At 47.6% G+C, this 12,407-nt stretch overlaps 1 protein-coding gene and 1 long non-coding RNA gene across 4 annotated transcripts in view; both read left to right on the top strand.

Annotated features, from left to right (window-relative positions):
- Positions 1–12,407, top strand: part of LOC309380231 — a 290,294-nt gene that overhangs the window by 264,359 nt on the left and 13,528 nt on the right. The gene's annotated exons all lie outside the window — the stretch shown is intronic.
- Positions 1–12,407, top strand: part of CTIF (cap binding complex dependent translation initiation factor) — a 181,361-nt gene that overhangs the window by 162,763 nt on the left and 6,191 nt on the right. For all 3 annotated transcript variants that reach the window (XM_081929766.1, XM_081929765.1, XM_081929764.1), the window contains one exon: positions 7,216–7,371. In XM_081929766.1, the coding sequence (XP_081785892.1) occupies positions 7,216–7,371 (156 nt within the window). The remainder of the gene's footprint in view (positions 1–7,215; positions 7,372–12,407) is intronic.

Below are 12,407 nucleotides of genomic sequence, written 5' to 3'. Positions count from 1 at the left end.
TCGTGGGGATTCAAACCGCCGACCTTCTGATCGGCAAGTCCTAGGCTCTGTGGTTTAACCCACAGCGCCACCCGGTCTCATCTGCATGAGACCCGTGCAAATCCCCCGGAGCGGCACATGAGGGCAGTTTTATACTATACAAAAGAGCATTCAAGTGCATGGTTCCCACACCTCCAGTCAGCTGTGATGCAATCTAGAAATGGTTTTGTCTGCCGTTGACATGGAATCGTCCCTCTTCTGCATCGCCACCTTCCGCTTCTGCTGAAATGCCTTCCCCCAACACAACAGGGCAAATTACAAACCAGCATTGTGGAAGGGCACCTCGTCTCAAAATGGGGCTGAGTTCGAGTTTCGGGTTTGTGTGTGCACAGGTGGAGATGGATGGATAAATAAAGACAGAAGGCAGACACACCTATATACAGTCATACTTCAGTTTTCAAACAGCTCAGTTCTCAAATGTTTTGGTTCCCGAACGTCGCAAACCCAGAAGTGAGTGTTCCAGTTTGCAAACTATTTTTGGAAGTCAAATGTCCGATTGGCTGCAGGAGCTTCCTGAAGCCTATCAGAAGCCACGCTTTGGTTTTCAAACATTTTGGAAGTCGAACAGACTTCCGGAACGGATTCCCTTCAACCTCCGAGGTATGACCGTATAGCATTTGCTTCCCTGATTTCTTTGTCTGACAAATTGCGGTGAAGTCGGAGTTCCTTGCAAACCTGTTCGGACGGTGTCGCGAGCACATTACCACGTACATGTGAGACAGGCTGCTAAACTGTCGGGTCCCCATCCAGGAGCCCCCGCAGCTCTCTTGTAGGCCTGCCCCAAGCCCACTTCCTCCTGCCCCCCTTTCGAAGCATCCAAGCCCTGGCTCTGTTAACATCTGGCAGCAGGCTGACTTTTCACACCGCAACGCAAACTAGGCCTCCCGGGAGTTCCAGCTGCCTCCCTTGGGCTTCTAAGGAAGGGGGGGGAAATATGGGGGTGGCGGGGGAACTTAACAGCAAGGGGGATTTTGCAGCATGAAGCGGAGGTTGCCTGGCTGAGCTATTTGTGACGTGGCCGGTAGGGCCTTGGAGAATCTGCTGCATAAAGCAACCGCAGTAATAAGAACCATGAACGGATTTCTGCGCGCATGAATTCATGACATGCACAAATTTCTCTTGAATGGCATCTATATCTGCCTGTCTATATATACAATCCGGTTTCCAGCATTCTGTCACACCCTTCGCACGGCCAAGAGACCAGGCATGGGGCTGTGCAGGAAGACAGGCCGGCTAAATTCCAAGAAGCTTGATTTTCAGTGCATGGGGTCAGTGAGAGCAGGTTCACACACCCTCACCTCCATTTTCATTTAAGTGAACGGGTGCTTACCCCTGTAATGGCCTGGGACTTGGGCTCGGACTCGGAACCAGAGGAGCCTCAGTCCACACCGGATCTTTTGCCTCAGGCGGCATCTGAACCAAGTCTGGGGCCTGATTCTGAAGAGCCCCAGTCTGCACAGGTTCCCCTGCAACAAGCATCAGCTGGGCCGAGTCAGGGGCCTGAGCCTGCCCTGGCTCCAGATGCAGGGATGACCTCATTGCCTTCAGCTGGGCCATCACTTACAGCTGCTCCACTACCGGTTGGGTCAGGAGAGGCTGAGGTGGCCCCTGGGTCTAGTAACCCACCGACTTCTCCCAAGCTGCAGAGACGAAGGTCCGAGAGAAGGAGAGACCTGAGTACTCGCAGGAGGAGTGCTCGCCTTCGGGTGAAACAGGGAGGTGAGTCACCCGGGGATCAGGACTGGCCCTTACCCCGACAAAGATAAAAGGCTGTCGGACCCTGCCCCAGGTTGCGGGAGCAACATTGCTGTTTGCTAGAACCTGCCTGAGACCCTGTGCCTGGCCTGACCTAGTCTGCCTGGTTTCCTGCCTTGGCCCTGTCGGACTGTCCTCGTGGAATCCTTGGATTCAGGACTGGACCTGGACCGCGTTGCTCGGGTTAACCCCTAGGTCCAGCACAACCCTAACAGGGAGAAAAGGAAACTAGCCTTGTGTTTAAGCTCTAGCCCAGCAGCACAGAATTCCATTCAGGCAAGTGAGGAGGTTGGCAGAGTGCTTTGCCCTCTCCTGCCAGCTTCAAGCAAGCTAGCGGACAGTTATGCAGGCCAGTAAATTTGGTGGGCTCATTTACAAGGCTGGAGTAACCACTATACTCCGCCATAACAATCGGTATTTTGTGGGTGCCCAGAAAACCTCTGGCTGCCTGTTTTTTGGAAACAGGATGTGGGACCTTTGCTCAGACCCTGCAGGGCTCTTCTGATGTCAGTGGTAATAGTACCGACCTATCTTACAAGGTTGTTGTATGGATTATTGAGACAGCGTATGTAAAGTACTTTATACACTCTCAAAGTGCTATACAGTGGTACCTTGGGTTACAGATGCTTTAGGTTACAGACTCCGCTAACCCAGAAATAGTACCTCAGGTTAAGAACTTTGCTTCAGGATGAGAACAGAAATTGTGCGGCGGCAGCGGGAGGCCCCATTAGCTAAAGTGGTACCTCTGGTTAAGAACAGTTTCAGGTTAAGAACAGTATCAGGTTAAGAACAGACCTCCAGAACGAATTAAGTTATTAACCTGAGGTACCACTGTAGAAACGTGAGGCATTTCTACTGCTAATTAAACCAGGCTCCTACCTACCTTCTCTTTCTGTGCATTTATTTTAACCAAAACAACATCACAGGATTTTGAGAAGTGCGTAGTTTGATTGATCATGGCATTCTAATCCACATTAAAGTCCCGGAAGTGAGAGCTGGGTTGGATTGCTTTAAAATGTGAACTCCTTGTTGCTAATATATGCACATACCGGCATCTAAACATGCAGTTTCTCAAACTCCTATCTGGGCCCTTCTTATAGCCATTGAGGTAAATGGGAGTTTTATAACTGTATTATTAGGAACATTTTCTTTGAAAGGATTTATTAGCATCGAGGAGAGCTTAAAATAACGGAAAGCCAGCAAGGATCACCGGTGTGTTATAGTTCACATATTCTTAGTTAGCTGGCCAGCTTCACAGCAGCTTTTAAAGCACCCAGCATGAACTACTTACAGCTAATGGCAGCCCATTGCCAGTGATAAATATGGAGAGGTGCATTTTCTATTTGAAGCCTTTGAGCTGGCAACAAACCCCATTGCTCTGGCCGTAGTCAAAACATAAAATCTCCTGGAATTTGTTAGTTAAGATGAAAAGCGTGCCTGCCTTGCACTTTTTAAAGGTTTGATTTCTCTCTCATATATATATATTTATATATTTCTATAGGGGCTTGCCTTCTGAAGCAGAGTTTAAAGAAATACCAAATCAAGGACACAACCCTGCCTATGTTCAGCATTTGAGCCCTGCTGCTTTCAGCTGAAAAGTCAAAACATATGGATAGAGCGCAGCCCTAAAATATGCTTGTGCGTTGTCCGAGTTTGTAACGTTAACACATTTTAGAGCAAACCCATATTGCCCAAGTGCCAGTTGTGTGCCCTAGCAAATGAATTGTTTTATACAGGTCTGTAGTATATCTTCGCCCCACTGTTTCCCATGGGCTAAGGGGTGGCATTAGAGGAATCCCATCAAAATGTCGGGGCTGCCTCCCCCGTGCCCAAAGTGTTCACAATCAGAGGTGCAGTGCTACCAAGACTTGCTAGGAATCAGTTCCCAATTAACTCAATAGACTTTTGCTTTCTCTCTCTCTCTCCAACTTGTTGGTTCAGAACAGGGATTGGGAGCCCCCAACCTACAGAGATTTTCTTAAGCTTAATTACTATGTATGGGGTGGATCTTCATAGAGGGACGCGTTTCTGTGGTGCATGTTGTATGTGTGTAAAGTACACGTGTTTGCCAAAGAGACTGTAGGAGGAATTGTGTCCATTTTTATTTTCTTTCCCACTCACCGTCAACATGCAGCCACAGATAGGTAGCACTTCGGCTGAAATAAGGGCCCCAGCCAACCACCTTAGAAGTGTAACACTCCCTTTGGCGATGATGATGCTGATGATGATATACAGTGGTACCTTGAGTTACAAACACCTCAGGTTACAAAAGCTTCAGGTTACAAACTCCGCTACCCTGGAAGAGTTACCTCGAGTTGAGAACTTTGCCCCAGGATGAGAACAGAAATCGTGTGCCAGCGGTGCAGCGGCAGCAAGAGGCCCCATTAGTGAAAGCATGCCTCTAGTTAAGAACAGTTTCAGGTTAAGAACGGACCTCCGGAACGAATTAAGTTCATAACTAGAGGTACCACTGTAGTTATTTATTCATAACCCACCTTTTTCCCTGACAGGGACTCAGGGCAGCTTACAGATAAAAATAGACACACGTTTGATGTTTCTGGATAGATTGGTTGATAGATCAATCCAAGCCCTGCTGTTACCTGCCCAAGGTGGGTATGTCTTGGCTGAAACAGCCTCACAGGCCAGAGGCTTGACAGACCAGATGTGTCCTCTTGGCTGGTGGCTCCACAACCCTGGTTTCATGCATAGCCAGGCTCTGACTCATTCAAAGAGGTCCTTCCCATTTTTGGTTGCAGTCATGGGGAGTTACTCACAGAGGCATCACATTCAACGGCAACACCCAAAGACTGAGATTCTGAAGGTTCACCATCCGTATTACTTTTAATTTTTTAAATAAATATCAGTGTGGTGATCATACAGAGTCCCCGGACGTTTGACGGTCTATTGATCCCTGTGCCACCACTGTGATTGCTTTCTTCGCTGCCACCAACCCGTTTCTCACGAGTACACACAGAGTCCAGACAGTTGTCAACATTAACAAATAATCAAGTTTATTTTATAGGCATGAACAAGCTTATGGTTTCAGTTAATTTTTCTTGGCAGTTTCTTAATCTTAGTTCCTTTAATGTCCTATACGTTCCTAACAACTTCAGACTGATTATCCCAACTAACTATCTGACTCCAGCTAACAGTTCCTCTCACTCCCTCACAACACAACTCGACCAACCCACAGACTTATCCTCCCTCTTACTTCTCCAACTCCCAACTCTCAACTGACTTTCATACAACACCAACTCTCACTCTAACTCCTCCTATCAGTTTCTCTCTGGACAATCACATCACACTCATTTTAACCCTTTCCTTATGACCCACCTAGGAGGCAAACGCCACAATCAGCTTTAAGAGCAAGGAGCCAAGTGGCTTACAATGGCGCCTTCCAGATGTTGACTACAAGTCCCATCATCCTTAGCCATTGGCCCTTCTGCCCGGGGCTGATGGGAACTGGGGTCTGGCAACATCTGGGAAGGCACCGTGTAAAAATAGCAAGACATCTTGACACCATAAAATGGCCCGGTGAGCAGTTCATAAAGACGCACACCATTATTTCCATAAAGTGTGGAATGATTTCAAGTCCTTGGTGCCCTTTTTCAGGAACCTATCAGATTTTCTAATATCTTTTAATATATGTTAAACGTCATGGGATGTTCTACGTGGCCTCCTAGACTGGTGGCAACGGATTAGTATTAGCTTTCGCAGAGACTGCTAATGATCATCTTTGAGTGACTGACGTGTTGCTTACACCGTGCTGATTTTATTGCCGGGCGAGTTTTATTGGTGTGGAATTGTAATATTGCTTTAATTTCATTTGCATCAACTTGTCGCCTAGAGAAGTATTTTCATGAGGTGACTAATAAATAAATAATATATGATCAGAGTGCGGTCAACTTTTTAGCAAGATTTTTTAATATATATATAAAAATGCAAAAATGTATTTCCATGGGGGAGAAAATGAAGGCATCGGGAGCAACTCTCATGGAACGGGCTTTCATCCCCTGGGATTTGCCTGGGGTTCAAGGGTAGTTTTCCTTCTATTTTTCTGCCTTAAAGCGTTGTTTTTTCCACTGGAGGTTCTTGAGACACGGCAGGATCAAAACCCGCACAAATGAATGCATGGCTCTTCTGCCCCCCCCCTTTATTTTTGCTTTAGCACAGCTGTTTCGTTTTGCTGCCTGAATCATAATCCAGAATCCATGTGGTTATCCTAAGCAGCTCAGATCATGCATTGGAAATTGCAGCTTTCAAAACCTATTGATGTGGTCCATGGTTGCAGGAATCAAGAGTAACAATAAGCACTTTACCCTAGAAGCTGGGGGTTTCAGTGGCAACTGTTGGATTTCTAAGGAAGAGGACTAGGGACAGATCAGGAGGTTTTCAGAGAGATGGAGTTGTTGTATCCACTGTTGGGCCTACTTACCTGTACATACACCTGTCCTGTTTATAGGCTTCGGTACCTGGATTTCTTTGCAGAGATGATCTTGCTTCATTAAACAAGTAGTATACCTTACTGTTGGGACGCGGGTGATGCTGTGGGTTAAACCACAGAGCCTAGGACTTGCCGATCAGAAGGTCAGCGGTTCGAATCCCCTCGACGGGGTAAGCTCCTGTTGCTCAGTCCCTGCTCCTGCCAACCTAGCAGTTTGAAAGCACATCAAAGTGCAAGTAGATAAATAGGTACCACTCCGACGGGAAGGTAAACTACGTTTCCGTGTGCTGTTCTGGTTCGCCAGAAGCGGCTTAGTCATGCTGGCCACATGACCCAGAAGCTGTACACCGGCTCCCTCGGCCAATAAAGCGAGATGAGCACCGCAACCCCAGAGTCAGTCACGACTGGACCTAATGGTCAGGGGTCCCTTAACCTTTATACCTTACTGTGCTATCCCTTACTGCTTCTCCCGTTTGCTCCCCCAGAAAACTTGGCATAGATAACATGCCTTTTGATGTAGCACCAAGGTGCACAGACCATAGTTCAACTCAGGCATAGGCAAACTCGGCCCTCCAGATGTTTTTGGGGCTACAATTCCCACAATCCCTAGCTAACAGGACCAGTGGTCAGGGATGATGGGAATTGTAGTCCCAAAACATCTGGAGGGGCCGAATTTGCCTATGCCTGGTTCAACTCTTTCCATTTTGCTTTGGTTCCCACACGTTATGTGCTCCGCTAATCTTTGAAGGAGTTGTTGTTTTTCATTTTGTGTTTTTTGTGTTGTGATTTTATGTTGTAACAGCCCTGAGACCTGCAGGTATAGGGCGGTATACAAATTTAATTAATTTATTATGAATTGAATAAGAAGAATTAACAATGCAACCTGCTCCTGGGACCTTGTAATGGAAGAGATTTGCCTCTCCACATTCTGAATTCACATTCACATTTTCCTCCCCTTCTTCTTCTTCTTTTTGCAGAAAGACTTCACCGTGCGGGAAGAGCTGCAGCAGAGCGACGTGGAGCGCTGGCTGGGCTTCATCACCTTCCTCTGCGAGGTCTTTGGCACCATGAGGAGCAGCACTGCGGAGCCCTTCCGAGTCCTCGTCTGCCCCATCTATACCTGCCTCAGGGAGGTAAGGCGTCTCCGGGGTCGGCCAGTGACGAGTCACACGGCATGTTTGACAATGGGGCCACAGTTTCGCAGCTTACAGCCCCCCACCCCCTCACCTTTTCCTTATTAACGCTTGACAACCCTGCGCAGCCCTTTCTCCGCCAGTTTCCCTTGTTTTATTTTTAGAACAAAGTGTGTGTGTGTGTGTGTGTGTGTGTGTGTGAGAGAGAGAGAGAGAGAGAGAGAGAGAGAGAGAGAGAGAGAGAAAGAAAGAAAGAAAGAAAGAAAGAAAGAAAGAAAGAAAGAAAGAAAGAAAGAAAGAAAGAAAGAGGAAGGAAGGAAGGAAGGAAGGAAGGAAGGAAGGAAGGAAGGAAGGAAGGAAGGAAGGAAGGAAGGAAGGAAGGAAGGAAGGAAGGAAGGAAGGAAAACACCCAGCCCCGACTTCTCCCTTCTCGAGAGTTGGAATGATTATCATGGAGGGATACACATGAAAAGCATTATGGACAAATGGATTTAGTATTCCAATGCAATATTTCAGGAGCCCCAAGGGGAAAAGGGATGCTTGGTGGAGAGGCTGTGCCCTTTAAGAGTTGCACCGAACCGTAATTCTGCTGTTGCTTCAGCATTGCTGCAACCTGGGAGCCCATAGGAAGGAGAGCAGGAGACGAAGGAACAGCGGCAGGGAAGGGGGAAGAGTCATCTAATTGGTCCAAGCAAAAGCCAGCCAGCTCTTTGCCCTGCAGGCTCACTGTGCAAAAGCCGTTTCGGCTAAGTCCAGTCTCCTGTCGCAGCAAGGAAAGGATCCTGAGACAGGGCTGAGGGCAGGATTCCACTCAATGATTACTCGGATAAAACAACTTCCACTCGCAAAACAAAGGACTTCCTCCCCTTCTCCTCGTCGCCTTGGAGAAGAAGGGCCATAGCTCAATGGTAGAACATCTGCCTTCCCTGGCATCTCTAGGTAGGATTAGGAGAGATTCCTGCCTTAAATCCAGCATGGTCCCCAAATTTGCTCCAGAGGATTCTTGGAAGCCATAGGACAGATTTACGGGGCAGGCTGGGAGAAGGGAAGAAGATTCTGTCGCTCAAGGAGAAATTCTTGTGCCAACGGAACTTTCACCTTAGCACTAGGTTGAATTCCACTCTTACCATTATTCACACATACATTTAGGAACATTAAGATAGGGCTGGATCAGGCCAGAGAGCCATCTAGCCTAGCACCCTGCTTCTTGCAGATGCCAATGGGAAGCTGGACCTAAGTGCAGTGGCTCTCTTAATAAAATAATAATAATAATAATAATAATAATAATAATAATAATAATAATAATAATTTATTTATTTATATCCCGCCCTCCCCAGCTGAAGCCGGGCTCAGAGCGGCTAACAACAGTAAAATAATACAGCATTCTAAAATCAGTTCATTATAAAATCAGTTCAAATCAAATAAATGGCAACCATTGGGCTAGAGTTCTGTGAGAATTTCAGAAGGAGGGGGTCAGACTGTGTCTTGACCAAAGGCCTGGTGGAACAGCTCTGTCTTGCAGAAAGATGTCAAGTCCTGCAGGGCCCTAGTCTCTTGTGACAGAGCATTCCACCAGATCGGAGCCACAGCCCAAAAAGCCCTGGCTCTGGTTGAGGCCAGCCAAACCTCCCTGTGGCCCGGGACCTCCAAGATGTTTTTGTTTGAAGACTGCAAGGTTCTCCATGGTGATGTTCCCCAGCAGCTCATTTGAGGAGATCTACTGCTTCTGAATGGGACGCGGGTGGCGCTGTGGGTTAAACCACAGAGCCTAGGACTTGCCGATCAGAAGGTCGGCGGTTTGAATCCCCGCAATGGGGTGAGCTCCCATTGCTTGGTCCCTGCTCCTGCCAACCTAGCAGTTTGAAAGCATGTCAAAGTGCAAGTAGATAAATAGGTACCACTCCAGTGGGAAGGTAAACGGCGTTTCTGTGCGCTGCTCTGGTTCACCAGAAGCGGCTTAGTCCTGCTGGCCACATGACCCGGAAGCTGTACACCGGCTCCCTCGGCCAATAAAGCGAGATGAGCGCCGCAATCCCAGAGTCGGCCTAATGGTCAGGGGTCCCTTTACCTTTACCTTTTTACTGCTTCTGAACTTGGAAGGTTTCACTTAGCCAAGTGAAACAAGTAGCCACTGAGAGATCTTTCTGCACTATGAAGTTCTCAAATCCGCTTTTGAAGCCCTCAAAGCTGACCTTCACCACATCCTGTGGCAAAGGGTTCCATAATTTAACTTGGGATGACTCCCAAGTTGCAGTATTGTGACATAATACTGGACAGAGTAAACAGGCTGGAACTGGCAAGGCGGCTGAGGAGTGGTGAAGCAGGGCTGGATGTGGGGCTCAGGGAATCCCTATGCTGGGATGAGGACAGGCATTTTGCTAGTTAACCCTCAGGCCATCGCTGCCACTGCAGTGTCTTCTTAAAGTTTGCAGGAGGCAGCAAAAAAAAAGAAGCACTTTTTGGAATATTTGCACTAACCCTCTCAGCTCTCATGAGTTTTATATTATTAAAGGCAGACAGTTTAACTGCGATCTAGCCGCAGGAAGTGTTTCCCTGAGTCATTTCATTCTCATCTGTGTTTTGTTTAACTTTTTTTTTCCCCATTCATGTTTGCTTCCATTCTTAGAAAGCTTTGGGAGTGTGCTTAATCCCAGCCATTGAGCACCGCAACAATGCAGTGTTTCAAATCAAGGAAAAGTAGCCTTAGCAGGACTTATCGCAAAGAGCACAGCTACCCAAGAGACTTCGGTTTGTTTGGTTGTTGTTTTTTGAAATCGCAGCCCAAACAGCAATACTGTAAAAGCTCGCTGCGGTTTAGAGAACTGCAAGAATGAGGTGTGGGGCATAGGAGAAATTAATTACCTGCTTTCCCAAAAGCCCCCTGGAACTGCTGCGTGCGTCTGTGTGTATCTTAGGAAGCTGCTTTAGACTAATCAATCCATTTGCCTATCTAGCTCAGTATTGTTTGAGTGACTGACAGTGGCTTTCAGGCAGGAGTCGTTGCCAGTCCTAGCTGAAGATGCAATGGACTAAACCTAGGATTTTCTGCATGCAAAGCAGAGGTTGCATCCCTGAGCTATGGCCCTTCCCCTCTGAAAATAAGATTTTCCCAATCCATGTATAGGCCACACACCCATGACCTAGTTGTTACCACCATTACTCCCTAAGGAACAGAGCTGGTCACTCTTAACTTCCTATAAATGATGGGGCCAGGCAAGTCTCCCTTGGGAAGAAGTTTCCACCCATTTAGGTGCCACCACTGAAAAGGCTCTCTGTCACTTAGACACCCGCCACGTGTGAGATGGCTTGGGGGGGAGGAGGTCCTGCTCCCCTGGCACAGTAGCCCAGAGGCTGAGAATTTTATTTATTTCGTTTATTTCGTTTCACAAGATTTATACACCACTTGAATAAAACAAAAAACAAAAAAACCACCCTCCAAACAGTTTCAAAAACTCAAAAATGGTTACTGCTTTGTTTCGCATTGGAGGATTACACCAGAAACGCCCCCTACATTCAGATTCCCTCCCCCACACTCCCATTTCATACTAGAAAACTGAACATCATCATTCTTAAAATGCTACATTTTTCAAAGCGCTTCATGTATATTATCTCAGGAATCCTTGCAACAGCCCTTTTTAGGAACCCAGTATTATTATCCCCATAGTACAGATGGAAAAGCTGAGGATAAGAGAGAGAACAGCTTGACTAAAGCCACCTAGTGAGCTCATGGTCGAAGTAGGATTTGATCTGGAGACATCACGGCATGTGGTGCAGACTGCCGCCCCTCTTGTCTTCTGCACCGCAGATTGCTGTGTGGCCAGGAATGCAGGACAGAATCCCACACTGCCCAAATATATCCTTTTCTGATTCTGGAGCTGGGGGGTAAGGCAAAAAGTACCTGGAATTAGGCACTCCTCGCCACTGAAATCACCTGAGCTTCAAGCAACAATGCTGGATCATGGAGCAACCCCAAGCTGTGGACCTGCTCTTTCAAGGGGAGCGCAATCACATCTGGAAAATCTTCTCAAAATCATGGACCCAAGAACCTGCAGCCCATAGCACCTGTTTTTCCTGGATTCAGGGTTTGTTTGTTTTTTTGGGTTCTCGGCCCACATCCAGCTGCTATCCTGTCTCACCTGCCTCAGGTGGAACAGAGAAACCGTGCATATTGGTTCCTCCTTGTCCCAGATCCCCTGAGCCCACATCTCAGCAGCTTCACCTAGATATTGAAAAGCATGTGCTCTCCCTGTCTCTTTCCTGACAAAGGCCCTCAAGCAAAGCACCCAAGGCTGTCACAGGGCCAAAAGTGGGCCTGGAAACAGACTGAAATGGGTCCAGATCATCGGCTTCCATTTGTGTTGAAGCACCATCGCCTTCTTGAGTACTTGCCCCCAAAGCAGAAATTTGTAAGTAGCCAATAGTTGTCTAAAATTCTGGAGTCAGGAAGGACATCTAAAACAGGAGGTACAGCACTGCCTCCTTAAGGTGTGGTAGAAGAAGGAGGAGGAGGAGGAGGACCCCTTAAGGAGTCTCAAAGTGGCTCACAATCTCCTTTTCCCTTCCTCCCCCACAACAAACACTCTGTGAGGTGAGTGGGGCTGAGAGACTTCAGAGAAGTTTGACTGGCCCAAGGTCACCCAGCAGCTCCAAGTGGAGGAGCAGGGAAGTGAACCCGGTTCACCAGATTACAAGTCCACCGGTCTTAACCACTACACCACACTGGCTCTCCAGCACCTTTATGCAGTACTCCTCTCTGTAGTTTTCTCAGCGGCAGGATTTGACCCTCTTCTAGACATGGCAGCTTGGCCCTTCTGCAGTGCCAGAAGGCGTTGCAAATCAGCTGTAAGCGCTGCAGACCAGCTACTGTTTCAGCTCCACCAGTGAACCCACAGCGAGCTGCTCCTGGAAGAGGAATGCCGTGCCAGCTGGCAGAGGAAATGCCCTCCCTATTCCCATTTCCAGGTCTAGTTAAAATGTGGGAGGGAAGCAATAAGAATTGATGAGTGAGGCCGTCTCCTTGGAAGAGGCTTTGCCAC

Source organism: Podarcis melisellensis (assembly GCF_964234715.1).
Source record: "Podarcis melisellensis genome assembly, chromosome: 11".
NCBI classification, from domain to species: Eukaryota; Metazoa; Chordata; class Lepidosauria; order Squamata; family Lacertidae; genus Podarcis; species Podarcis melisellensis.
Note: the sequence above shows the minus strand (reverse complement) of the source record. Positions and strands in the feature narration are given on the sequence as shown.